General features: G+C 39.9%; 1 protein-coding gene across 2 annotated transcripts in view; it reads right to left on the bottom strand.

Moving 5' to 3' along the window:
* Window positions 1-14,700, bottom strand: part of CHCHD3 (coiled-coil-helix-coiled-coil-helix domain containing 3) — a 292,378-nt gene that overhangs the window by 102,126 nt on the left and 175,552 nt on the right. The window contains exon 5 of one of the 2 annotated variants that reach the window (XM_027538962.1): window positions 1,309-1,323. The exons of the other annotated variant lie outside the window; for it this stretch is intronic. Coding sequence (XP_027394763.1) covers window positions 1,309-1,323 — 15 coding nt within the window. The remainder of the gene's footprint in view (window positions 1-1,308; window positions 1,324-14,700) is intronic. 2 annotated transcript variants of the gene reach the window in all.

Genomic DNA, 14,700 nt, shown 5'->3' with positions numbered 1-14,700 from the left:
AATAAAAGTAATTTTATAACTCTTAACTAATTTATCTTTTTTATGAAATCAAAAATCAAGCAATAAAATCTTTATCCTTGAAAAAAATAATGCTTTCTTATGGATGTTTTTGAAGCTAAATTAAAAATGCATTTCTTTGAAATCTTGCCATTTGGGACAAAGCGGATGGACTGAGAGGGTATTATGGTAAGTAAAATAAGGCAGACAAGAGAAAGGCAAAGACTGTATGATTTCACTATATGTGAAATCTAAAAATCAAAACAAATGAACAAATATAGCCAAACAGAAACAGAGGCATAGATACAAAGAAACAGGGGGTTGTCAGAGAGGAGGTACCTGGGGGAAGAGAAAAATAAGTGAGAGTGATTAAAAGATACAAACTTTCAGTTACAAAATGAATGATTCACAAATGTGAAAAGTACTGCAGTTGGGGGATGTAGTCTATAAGTCTATAATCATGTCATAGTTCTGCATGGTGACAGATGGCAACCAGACGTATTATGATGACCATTTTCCAATATACAGAAATATCAAATCACAATGGTGTACACCAAGAACTAACACAGCGCTGCAGGTCAGTTATACTTCAAAAACAAACAAAGGAAAACACTCAGAGAAAGAGAGATCTTATTTGTAGCTATTGGCGGTGAGGGGAAGAGAGAGGGGTAAATAGATGAGGGTGGTCAAAAGACAAAAATTTCCAGTTATAAGATAAATTAACATTAGGAATGTAATGTCCAACATGGTAAGATCATTAATACTGTTCTACCTTATAAAGATCATAAGAGAGTAAATCCTCTGAGTTCCCATCACAAGGGAAAACATATTTTTCTACTTCTTTAATGTTGTATCTATATGAGATGATGGGTATTTACTAAACCTATTGTGGTCATCACTGCAGGAGGTATGTAGGTCAAATCATTGTTATGCTGCACACCTCACACTTACACAGTGCTGTATGTCAATCATATCTCAATAAAACTGGGGGAGGGACAATGAAAAATGCATTTCTTAAACTGCTGTTTCTATTTTTATTATATTTAAATGACCTTTATTTCTGAGAACAAACCTCCCTACATCACCCATGTTAGAAAAGTTTTTAACATACTTTTTGGTCAATGAATGTTGAACACAAGCCCAGCTAGAAATTTTAAGAAATAAGCAAAATACATATTTTGGCATTCCCACTCTTTTGCCATGCAATGCGATCAAGGGTCGCCTGGATCAACCTGTGTAAGGGAGACTGTCACTACACACTTAGGTCAGCTCATGTGCCCATTTGTTGTAGGTAACGGTTTTGCTACTTACTTTGACTTCAATATCCTGTGGCATGTAAAAAACAGAGAAATAGTTATTTACCAGGAGAAACACTTTTTCCCCTAATGTCAACCAAGAAATCAGATGGATAGTATTTACCTAAAGTGCAAGCCAAAGGTGACAATGGGGGAAAAAATAAGAGGACTTGCTTAACTTGGCACATATCTGAATATTATTGCACTATTAAATACTGTTTGAATAGAAGATTTCAATGAAAAGTTCATGCTGCTTCAAAGTATAAGTGTAATTTAAAAACCAAATAATGAATTAAATAAAAAACACACACATATGCGAGCACATAATCTACGGCTCCTTGACATAACAGTAAAAACCTCACTAGTCTAACAGGAGTGTAAGAGTAGGAGTAATAATGGAGTAGTAATGGAGTAAGTAATAGAGTAACAATGGAGTAGTAGCAATGGAGAAAGAATTTTTGACAAAACTATGTGTAAACGATACTGGATGCTTGGGGCTGGTGCACTGGGAAGACCCAGAGGGATGGTATGGGGAGGGAGGAGGGTTCAGGATGGGGAACAGGAGGAGGAGGGTTCAGGATGGGGAACAGGTATACAAGGTTCATGTATACCTGTGGCAGATTCATTTTGATATATGGCAAAACCAATACAATATTGTAAAGTTAAAAAATTAAATTAAATTAAAAAAAACAAACAAAAAAAAAGAGAGAAAAAAAATTATGTGTGAAGAAAATATGCAAGACTACATGATCTAGATTCCTCTATCTGTCTAAATTGAACACATATCCCTGCAAATATAAAGGAAATGCAGAAAGATGGATTTATGAGAACCTCCATAAGATAAAAAACATTAAACAAAATGAACAAGCACATGAAAAGAAATACTTACTCCTAACAGTGAAATTAGTATTGCTCACATAAAGAGCACTTAAAAAATAAGCTCTCCATCCCCAAAAAGAGTCAAGAGAAAAACATCCAAGTGACACAGACTAGCAATCTGCACAAAAATGTACATAACACATTTTTAAAAACCCACAAGAAATCAAAAATGAAAATTAAAATAACAAAATTCCATAATTCATCTATCAGATTTAAAAATATAAAATAAAAATAATACTGCCCAAGATACATGAAAAACATGCTCTTCAAGACACTGTTCGTCAGAATATAAATTGGCATAAGCATTTTAAAAATCAGTTTGACAAAATGTAAATAAGTTTGAAAACTGTACATATGCACTGAGATCTAAACACTCTACTTTTAGGACTTAAGTAATTATGGCAATATGCAAAGATATTCACGATAAGATTAATTAGAATTGCAAAGAAACAGAAACAAAAACCGATCTAGCAGTTAAATTAAAATATACTCAAAATATACTAAGTAAAAAAAGAAGAAGACTATAAACAGAAAGGGGAGTATGATCTCTTTTTTTGTAGGGAAGAAGAAATAAAAGACCAGAAGGATATTCAACAAAATGTCAATAGAGGTTATGGCAGGGTGGTAAGCTTATGGAGGGTTTCTAATTATTTTTTTTCCTTAAGTTTTCCATATTAAAAATAAACACACTTTGCAGTCAAAAGACAAAGGAGAGAATTTTCTGAGGTGAGGAAACAATTCTCCTTCTTGATTATGGTAGTTAGACAAGTGCATGCATTTGTCAAAACTCAAACAACAGTGTATCACAAAAGTGTGAATTTAACAATATAAAATTTTTAAGTTGATCCAAATAAAGCATATTAAAATTTATGAAAATAATTTTATAAATATATATGTATATCTTTACTAATGTTAATTTGCTTATCAGTTAGCTATATTTCACTTCTAGGCACTTAATTCTAAGAAATACTAAGAAAAGCACACAAAAATTTATATCTAAAAAAACGCTGCCAACATTATTTAAAGCAACAAAAAAACTGGGAACAAATCCCCAGTCCAGGTTCGATGCATGATAGAGGATGCTCAGGGCTGGTGCACTGGGATGACCCAGAGGGATGGTATGGGGAGGGAGGTGGGAGGGAGGTGCAGGATGGGGAACACATGTACACCCGTGGCAGATTCATGTTGATGTGTGGCAAAACCAATACAATATTGTAAAGTAATTAGCCTCAAATTAAAATAAATAAATTTATATTATTAAAAAAAAAAAAAACTGGGAACAACAGAGGTTTGTGTAAATAAGATATGGTCCAACAACCATATTGTCTCTTTATTATAAAGACTTGAGTCTGGCCATAATGATCAAACATTGAGAGCCATTAAAAAATACTGTTTTAATAGAATAATTGATTTCTTTAACTCAAAATATTAAGGGGAGGGGGATGGTCATAAATTACCATGTACACCAAATTCCTAATTTTGGTTAAGAAACAGGGTTCGGGGGGCAGAAGGGAAGGACAGGAAAAACTGAGTACCTGATTATGTAGACACAAAAAAAGGGTAATATTGCTGAGATGTTAACAGTGGATATGATATGCACAGCGGTATAGTTTTCTTACTTAGACTATTCTCTATTTTCCAAAATCTCTGTAACAAAGTTATATTTCTTTAATTAAAAAAACTTTAAACATTATAATGACATACATTTATCTGTGATTATCAGATGGAAATATAACATGGTACAAAAGACAAAAGAGTGAGTGATTAAGTAGCTATACTAACAAACATAAAAATTTAACAACTTGAACAGTTATTTATAGCATGGAAAATTACTTTACCTAGTAAATGCTTAACGCATAAGGACTTGATTATCTCCCCATTCAATGCATGACATTACCAATCATGGTTCTTAAACCATTTACACTAAATAATGTTGCTTTTGTTCACATAGTGCTGCACACTGAGATTTCTTTTCTAAGAAAAAAAAAAGTAATAGATATTCTATTATGGCTATTTAGAAAATATTAAGAATTCAGTATCACAAGTATATAACTTCAGCCTAAAAGAGACTACACTAACCACCAAATTTAATTTTGAAAGCTTGATGACCACCTAAATAAAAGATATGCAGAAACTCCCACACTGTAAGATGCAATCCTTGGAATTTTGTTAAAGAAACACGTCAAAAGGTGAGATATGCACACTAAAGACGAACCACCTCCAAAGGCCTGAAAACACCCAACCACAGGCTGACATCACAGGTCTTTCCCTTAGACTGTCAACAGAATCAATAGCCTGAGATCTGCTGGGGAGAAGAACAGAGCCAGAAACACGGCTACACCACCTCAATGGCACATTGCTTTGAAACAGTTAATGCGAGGCTGGGAGAGAAAGTCACACAGTATGAACCTGGAAACTTAAATAAGCCTGGGATACACTGGCTAAACTAATAGCTGCCGAGGATGAAGAGTCACACGCGACTTAAGAAAAAGCGATAAACCAACTGCAGGGAATGAAACATCCACGTAGACCTGTCTGACTGATATGGAATCACGGTAAACGAACAAATGACAACAAAGAGGATTACAACGTTATTCACTGTTACAGGAGAATCGTTTCTGAGGGGGGAAATGGATATAAAAAGCTTCCCCCCACCTGCTGGGGGCCAGCGTGAGGCACTCCACCCATGGCAAAGGTCATGAGGAAGGAGGCTCGACATACGCAAAGGCGGGATGGAGCCTCAGGAGACCCCTGGAAATTCTCGAGCATCTACCCCCATAACCAGAGCCTGCCTACTTTACTACTTTGTGCTCTCCCCTACACCTGACTTTACGGGGGGCTGTCCCCCACCACCTCTTTCGGAGAAGGAGTTAACTTAGAGCTCCAGTTAATAATAATTCCTGGGTGTGATAGGAGTGTTCCAAACTTACAAACTCCTCTGAAGGTTCTCTAGCCTGCCTGACAGGCTTGTCTGGCCACATATGATTGCTGTGAGAGGCACGAGGTGCTTTAAACCTTCTAAAAACAGGTTCTTTAGAGAAGTTAGAAAACCATTAGTATAAGTATAGTGGGCTGATTAGAAATTGTATTGGTGAAGGGTTTTTCATTTGTTGAGCCAATGTTTGTTGCTGAGTCTCCACATCCCCTGCCCTTATACACATTAATGAATATATAGAAGAAATAAGTATTAACCTTTGATATAAATCACGTTAGACCTTAGGCTAAGTAAATTCTTTCCTTAACTAAAACCCACTACACACTCACCCTATAGGAATGTAACTTTATTTGGGTGGCGTCTGTTTTAAGAATAATCACCCTTGGAGAAAAAAGTGTCCTGGTTGACTGACCGCTGTCACAAGGAGAGGGTCATCAATTGTCAGCAGGCCCCCTGGCCAGAAGATGATGTAACACCCCTAAGACCTCTGTATACATTTGTATGAAGCACCTGACTTTGATAAAAGTCAGGACTGCTGACCCCACGTGACTTTTGTATAACACCTCAGTGTATAAAAGTAGACCCTGGAAAATAAAGAATTGGGATCAGTTCCTTGAAATACTGGTCTCCCCATGTCTCTCTCTCTCTCAAACTCTGGCTGAGTCTCCATCTGGAGTGCGGAACCCACCAAGCTTACTAATTTTGCCCGGGCTTCTAAGATCCGACCGGGGAGGCCTCAGTGTCTCCTCTCCTTCGGAAGAACGGAAGGACGCTTGCGGCCTACGTAAGTGGTGCAAACTTCTTGAAGTTTTATTGGTCTCCTGCGTAAACCAAGCTACTCAGCCTCTTTTCTCCACTGAATTTTCCTACTGAGCTATCCTCATTCTATTACTCTTTACATCTCTAATTAATGTCTAATTGAAGCTATTGTATCCTGATCCTCGCTGAAGCCGTCTCCCCTTCGAATACCCTGGATCAGCCGGGGCTGGACCCCGGCACCCACCGTCTCTGGTTCGCTATTCCTTCTCAAGAAGTAATATGTACTGATTAGTCTTCAGATTCTGTTAGATTTTGGATAATGTGATTGGGCTTGAAAACATGACAGAAAGCGCCTAAATGGATCATTATGGAAAACTGGAGTGTGCCATATACAAGAGAAAGAAAACAAGGAAATCGAATTTTAAGAAACCCAACACATAAACATTTTGATGTTTGCACTCAGTGCTGGTAGCCAGATTCAAAACGAAGTATACAACACGTACGTATTTCCTTAAAGTCTTTCCTCGTTTCAGAAGAGACCTGAAGCTGTTAACGACAAACCATACAGTAAGTTAAGAGAAGTAAAAACTGGGATTCCGCCTGTGACATAAAGGTGGTTTCCCACGTACCTTTCCATGTATGTTCCTAGAGAAATCTTCACGCCGACAGATTCTTGGCATGGTAGCTCGGCCCTCTTAGGCCTGGCTGCTCCGTGAAGACTGAGATGAGGAACAGAGCACACAGCACTGGAAACGCAGTGACATCATAATCACTGAGCTCAGAGGAAGTACTGTTACTTCACACATCAAGTACAAGGCATGTAAGGGGAGAGCTGGTGCTATGGGAAAGCTTATATATTTTAAATGACATAGTTCTTTAAAGGCCAGGGTTCAATTTCAATACCTCAAGGTAGAAAACAAAGCAGGTATCAGCTCAATTTTCCATGGGATGATGTTATGAAGACAGAAATTACTAAAACTGAGAAAAGGCAATAATTCTAAATCAATGTAAACAGGAAAATCTTGTAAGAAATCTGATGCTTTTGAACTGTGGTGTTGGAAGAAGACTCTTGAGAGTCCCTTGGACTACTAGGAGATCCAACCAGTCCATCCTAAAGGAAATCAGTCCTGACTATTCTGCAACTCCAATACTTTGGCCACCTGAAGTGAAGAACTGACTCACTGGAAAAGACCCTGATGCTGGGAAAGATTGAAGGCAGGAGGAGAAGGGGATGACAAAAGTTGAGATGGTAGATGGCATCACCGACTCGATGGACATGAGTTTGAGTAAACTCCGGGAGTTGGTGATGGCCAGGGAAGGCTGGCATGCCGCAGTCCATGGGGTCGCAAAGAGTCAGACATGACTGAGCGACTGAACTGAACTGAACAAATCTGAAACACACATATAATGAACTGGGAAAGAGTTAATCTTTCTCAGTCATAAGGATAATCTGTGGTAGGCAAAAATCAATCTATACATCTATCAACTCACACAGGCAAGTAAGAACAGGGCAAGGAACTTTCTTCCACATTAGACCTATATCAAGCATGATACACAGGAAAATAAAACTACATGCTGACACTAAGAGACAAAAAAATGGAAATATCTGAAGCAGCTGAACCATAAACTTATACAGTAATATTACATTTAGAAACTGTAGAACATGATCACTGTGAATATCAATTAGCCGTAACAAAATAATTAAGGTGGCCATGAATTCAATTAGCTGAATACTAGACTTTTGTTACAAATGAGAAATTACATAGGGTTCACTGAACTTTTATCAAGTGGGATTAATAAACAAAGAGTTATACTCAAAGCCCTGGTTTCCAAACCACAGCAGAAGGTGACCTTCAAAATGGTAACTCATGCAAGGGAACGTGAACCATGTCCAACCTAGTATCAACTTGAGTACACCTTTCAGTGACTACTTAGAGGCGTTAAACACAAGCTATGAGCAAAGCCCAGCCTGAAATGTTCTGTTCCCTAACACAGTAAGAGCTGACGCAAGCTGAGTACAGACCAAGGGATGAAAGACAAAGGCCGTTCTTCCAACAGACGTCTTGATCCCAAGTTTGGAAGTCACACTCAGTCTCCCAGGATTTTATTAAATCCACTTGTTTCTGTTTGTTTTGTCTTCCCCAAAGGACCCTGGTCTACATGTCATATTGTCAACTTACTATCAACAGCCTACTGAATGTGTCCCCTGCTTTTGGGAGCGTATCTGCCTATTCTCTTGAAAAGAACAAAGGCAAAGATAAATGGTCTTTCAAATTAAAAAGTAAACTAACAATGAAGTGAGGAGGTTGTTAGCTACATACATTTAGAACAGAAAGCACCCTAGTAGTGCTTTAAATTTTTCCAGTAGTTCTCTCATAACATTTGTGCAGATCATGCTTCTCGACAAAAGCAGTGACATCAAGTGCTAGATGAAATCGCAAACAATTTTACAAGCTTTCTTCTATAGTTTTAGAGAGGGGGAAAAAAACATTTTTTTTTTTTTTTATATGCCACAGATTTACTTCCTCAGCTTTCCAGCGTAAGTCAGAACTTACCAGCACTATGACATACTTGGAAATCCACTTGGTGAGGGGTCAGGAGACCAGGACATCCATTTGAGCTCAGCTAAATCACCAGGTGACCATGCACTGACCCAGTCCAGACCCCTATCAAGTTTCAAAACACCTTCTGAATGTTCTTCCCTCATGTGGTTTTTGCCATGTCATACCCTTGCCGCCTCTCACACTTTTACACCTAATAAAATTTTCCACGTGTCTCTCAGGGCACATATTTTTGACTTTGTCTTGTATTATACATGTTCACTTACCCACTATTCCTATTGTCAACCTCAGACTCTCTAAGACAAGAAAAGAGACTTACTCCTCTATCTTCCACAAGGGAAACTCTCAGGACATGGTAGCCAAGATGAAATTAAGTGCATTGAGGGGAAGAGTTTGTAGAAGGTGAGCAGACACAGCTTCTGGGAAACAAATCTGTCGCAGTGTGTGACGTTACTTCAAAGTACGAGAGCACCCTCAGTGGGATGGTATGTGTGCACATTACTTAGATGAAGCTCTGAACTCGGAGCTGCTGGCGTATCAGTAAACAACGCACAATCCAGAAGCGATCAGCAGGTAGTATTCTTATCAAAAACTCCACAATTTGGAAGCTTAAAACGTTAGATATGGCTGCAACCAGGGCTTCACCTATCCATATCTTGATCAACCGTGATGCCTTGCTGGTTATAGTTAGCACAGTGACTGTTGGAAATGAGATTTTATTAGAGAAAATGGCTCATTAACTAGCATGATAAATAGCAGATGTTCTATTGGTAAAATGAAAACTATCAAAAAGATGTAAGGGTTATGAACGTATATAAAGATACTCCTACATCTGTTGTGCGAACAAGTTATGAGAACAAGGCCGGTGGTTCTAACTTTACGAACAGTGCCTCAGGTGTGATCTCTGAACAATCCTGTGTCCAGCCACTGGTTTAGGGCAGAGTCTCACCTTGGATACCACTACCATTTGGGGCCAGATCACCCCTTGCTGCAGAGAGCTGTCCTGTGCACTGCAGAATGTTTAGCAGTATATCTGGCCTCTACGACGCCAGGAGCGCCCCCTAGCTCTTTAGCTGCAAAAGACAGAAAGGTTCCCAGACAGAGCTCAATGTCCCCAGGAAAGCCAAACGGGCACCAGTTGAGAACCACTGGTTTAAAAAGACTGCTGGTTGTCTGAGGCCAATGGTAAGTAGTCGTTGGGTCACTCAGGTGACCCATCCCTGCAAAGAGCACCTAAAAGAACAGACAACTGGGACTCCGCTGAGTTCTACAGATGAGTTACATGAAGCATTTTGTACCTGCTTGCTAATAAATTTCTATCAAGTAAATGCCTACATGTATGGTAGAACAGGGTTAGAGACCTGATCACAGTGTAATTCGGTTGTAGGGTTGCCTGAAGGGTATAATGTACAAAAGGAAGGTATAGAAAATGGTTAATCATGTCCCAGTTAGAGAAGAAACTGGAAGTTTGAACGTATTCTTTCTGAATTACGTAGGAAAGGCACAAAACAGGTCCTATCTTTTGTATGGCTCCCTGTAACAAGAGAATCGATGTGCATATAACGTAAGATTTTGAATCTATGTGACCAATGTTCAGTTCAGACAGAATTGGCGAGCCCTGGTACTGGAGGTTTAACACTTGTTCTTCCTGGGCAGTGACAATGCCAGACCTGTTGTTAAATATCTTATACACCATTCCTAAGAACAGGCATGTTACGATTTTACAATAGTTTCACGTCACAAAGCAACGTGACATTTCAACATGAAGTCTCAACATGAAAGGCGCTGAAATATATCACCTCATCAGCTCAGCCTCGTATATTCTGTGCTCCTCTCGAAACAGCCATTTAAAAAGAGAGCACACATCAAGATACCCAACACATAAGAAACAGTAAATAAATGTGGCGGCAAAAGGGAAATGAACTGTGAGGGCTTCAGAGTTCTCAGATGTGTAGTTTTTACTTTCTCTAATGACACTGGCTTTGACTATATGACTGTGGTGGACCAAGTGAATGCAAACATGCAAGGTCCGAAAGACCATCTGTAATTAGATTCAGCAGCTGCATAAAAACAAAGTTCCAGAAACCCAAGTTCTACAAAATATATAAGAACTCTACATCAGGGAATTGTTAGTAAGCTCAGAAACTTTAAAGATAAGAATTATATTTCAAAGAGGAAAATGTGGTTTAAAAGGGTCATATTTAATAAAACTACGATATGACTATAAGGACTGAGAGCAGGAAGGAGCTTTTACTATCAAATTCAGCTGCAGAAGAGATTGGTGTTATAAGCCATTGAATATTACCATTACATGTAAAGGCAGAGTGGTTTCTCTCTAGACCACAGCTGATACAGTGGAGGCATTTGGAATTTGTAACCTAAATCCCAATTATATTAAATTGTCTCTACTCTTACTCCATATTGTAGGGAATAATATTTCCATTTCCAGGCACTTAACAAATAATCTTGTTTCACCATAGATATTAAAATCTCAGAAGCACTCTAACACAGAGCTGCTAGTTAAGCTGTACTATCTGTGCCAAGGTATTTGGTGTCACTGATCTGACAAATAAATTGGACAACAACATGGAGACAATTACTGCACAACTTCTGAATTCCTTTTCTTTGTATTAACTTGTATCTGTTCAGTTTAAATTTGGGTTTAATGGTCACAGGACTGAAACCAATTGGCCAGAGTCAATCTCTCCTCTTGCAATCTACTTCACATCTGGAGCTGGGAAAAAAACATTCAGAGACCATCCAGCTCATTTTATAGGAAGTAAGAGACTCCAAAGTCCCTGGTGTCAGAGGGAATTCTTTGAGGTCAGGGACAAAGTTGGTTCTCAGACCCCTGCCTCTTGACAGCAGTGCACAAACCATCACTATCTAACCTTATCTCATGTTGGTTTGACTTTAAGGGAAGACAACATAAAGATGGCCAGTCAAATGTTGGCAGTCACATTTCAGCACTACTCAATATAAAGAGACTGGTTAATGGAGAATAGCCTGAAAATGCCTTCAAAACCACCTATGTAGCTTATCATAGTTCAGTTCCTCTGGGATGCAGATACTGAGATAGAATCAGAAGTAGAGGAAATTTATTAGGGGGAAGGAGAAAGTGGGGGGTGGGGGCAGAAGAAGACAGGGAGTCTTCTATGATGCTGTAGGTTTGACACCTGTGTTGGGAGACGAGGAAGGAAGCAACAGCACAGCTCTAAGAAAACCTTGGCCAGCCAATGCAGAGCCCCAGGGCAGAGACTGCCCATGAGGAATCCTGTGTCAAGCAGAAAGGCCCAGCTCCAGAATCCATGCCATGTACTGTCAGTCAACACTGCGGTGGATCCCAGTGCTGTGGTGGATCCCAGGTTTCTGCTAACTGAACTCTGACAGCAGGCTCCCCCTTAAAGAAAGAGCTGACAGGTACACCCCCCAGGGCAGCCACGTCACCTGATTCGCCATTTAACCAAAAATAAAGGAGGACAAACAAGGAACTCTGAGCAGGTCTTGAACTTTGGCTTCCAGTTCAAATAGAAAGTAAACCAGCAAGCAAAAATGAGGTTCTATCTGTTGCAATTCACTTTAGAAAGGCTTCACTTGTGTAGGCCAGGCGGAATAAATCCAAACAGACTTGTGGAATACAATTCGATCCAGAAATTCTGTATGGTAGGAAAACCTACAAAACAGTATTCAGACAATTCAAGTTCCAATTCCAGAATGGCTGCTCTCTCATGATCATGGGCAGGTTAACCTTTGAGTGTTTCCTTGTAAATTTAAGGGGATGGGCTAAACATTTGCATTTCATGCATTACATTTACCACAACATTTCTTCCATTATTCATTTTGAATCTACTCTAGAGCTAGGTCAGAGGAAATTCCACAAATGCGGATGTTCTACTGCCAAGTGGCCAGGAGGCTACAAGCACACATGTGACAACATTTGGAAATGACCATGTGGACATGACACCGGATGCCAGGGGCAGACCCTGCACGGCAGCAGCGCAGCTCCCTCTCTGCCTGCCTTGGCACCGCTGGTGGGTTTGCAGCTACTGGTGAAGCATCAGGGACTTCACTGGCTCTCTGTCACTCAGGAATACTTGCTGTGCTGCTTCTTGAACCTACCACCACCTGGCCGATTCAAAAAGGTAAGATCCAGGGTGCAATGGGCCACTTTCTAAAATAAGTTCAATACATTGTTGCTAACCAAGTCACACCCGCTCTCCTCTTCTGCCAACAAAAGACTAAAGTTCAAGCAACTGGGCATCCTCATCTCATTCACCGTGCTTTAAGGAGGACGGTACAGTGCAACTGCATCACATGCACACTTAGCTTATGCAACTCCAACTCCTCAGGCTAAAGAGCAGAAAGAGGAAAGTTTAACTCGTGTGTAGGATCCCACCTGTTTCAGAAGCCCAGGCCAGCTCTACGCTCGGCTTGTCTCATGCCCCGCACACCCCAACTCTTCCCAGAGAATGAAATGCTAGCGGTTCTAGAGAGTTTGCAGTCACAAAATCCTTAACTGAAAGCCAACACTTCATCTAGTGCTCAAAGAAACCTACTAACTCAGTAACGGAAGAAAGACAGCAATGCCGGACTCCCGAGAGTAAATCTGAACAAAGGGATCTTGGCTTCACATGTGGATTTTTTTTTTTTTTTTTTTAGGTTTATTAAGGTATAACTGGCAAATAAAATTCACATGCTGGTGTTAAAACTAAATTCTTAAGCAAGATGCAATTCTACTGTACACCAAGAAACAATGAAACTGTAAAAGTATTAAAAGGATAAAAATTATATTTTAAAATGGCCTCAGCAGTGGCCACTGGTAATGAAAGTACGAAGGAGTACCTGGCCCTCTAAGACATCCCATTTTCCCCCAAAGCTAATGAGGGAATTCAAAAAAATCTTCAGCCTCTATATGAAGTTGGCAGATGAATGGATAAAGAAGATGTGGTGTATACACAGAGTGGACTATTTCTCAGCCTTCAAAAAAGAATGAAATCATGCTATTTGCAGCATCATGGATGGATCTAGAGATTAACATACTATGTGAGGTCAGTCAGAGAAAGACAAATACCGCATGATATCACTTATACAAGGACTCTAAATGGAGGAAAAAAAAAAAAGAATAAGACATAGATTAACTTATTGCCAAAACAGAAAGAGACTCACAGACACATATAACAAAGTCATGAATACCAAATAGGAAAGCAGGGTGGGAGGAGGGATAAATTAGGAGGCTGAGATTAAAACATATACACTACTATGTATAGACAGATAATCAACAAGGAGCTACTGTATAGCTGCCGCTGCTGCTAAGTCACTTCAGTCGTGTCCGACTCTGTGCAACCCCAGAGATGGAAGCCCATCAGGCTCCCCTGTCCCTGGGCTTCTCTAGGCAAGAACACTGGAGTGGGTTGCCATTTCCTTCTCCAATGCGTGAAAGTGAAAAGTGAAAGTGAAGTCGCTCAGTCGTGTCCAACTCTTAGCGACCCCATGGACTGCAGCCTTCCAGGCTCCTCCGTCCATGGGATTTTCCAGGCAAGAGTACTGGAGTGGGGTGCTACTGCCTTCTCCACTGTAGAGCACAGGGAACTATAGTCAATATTGTGCAATAACTTGTAAGGGAAAAGAATCTGAAAAAAAAAAATGTATATACCATTGGATCACTGTGCTGTACACCTGACACTTACGTGATACTGTAAATCAACTATCAGTTCAGTGCAGTTCAGTTGCTCAGTCGTGTCCGATTCTTTGTGACCCCATGAATCACAGGACACCAGGCCTCCCTGTCCATCACCAATTCCCAGAGTTCACTCAAACTCATGTCCATCGAATTGGTGATGCCATCCAGCCATCTCATCCTCTGTCGTCCCCTTTTCCTCCTGCCCCCAATCCCTCCCAGCATCAGGGTCTTTTCCAGTGAGTCAACTCTTCGTATGAGGTGGCCAAAGTATTGGAGTTTCAGCTTTAGCATCAGTCCTTCCAATGAACACCCAGGACTGATCTCCTTTAGGATGGACTGGTTGGATCTCCTTGCAGTCCAAAGGACTCTCGAGAGTCTTCTCCAACACCACAGTTCAAAAGCATCAATTCTTCGGCGCTCGGCCTTCTTCACAGTCCAACTCTCACATCCATCCATGACCACAGGAAAAACCATAGCCTTGACTAGACGGACCTTTGTTGGCAAAGTAATGTCTCTGCTTTTCAATATGCTATCTAGGTTGGTCATAACTTTCCTTCCAAGGAGTAAGCATCTTTTAATTTCATGGTTGCAATC

Source organism: Bos indicus x Bos taurus, chromosome 4, assembly GCF_003369695.1.
Source record: "Bos indicus x Bos taurus breed Angus x Brahman F1 hybrid chromosome 4, Bos_hybrid_MaternalHap_v2.0, whole genome shotgun sequence".
In the NCBI taxonomy this organism is placed as follows: Eukaryota; Metazoa; Chordata; class Mammalia; order Artiodactyla; family Bovidae; genus Bos; species Bos indicus x Bos taurus.
The sequence above is the reverse complement of the archived record's forward strand: the minus strand, read 5'-3'. Positions and strand labels throughout refer to the sequence as shown.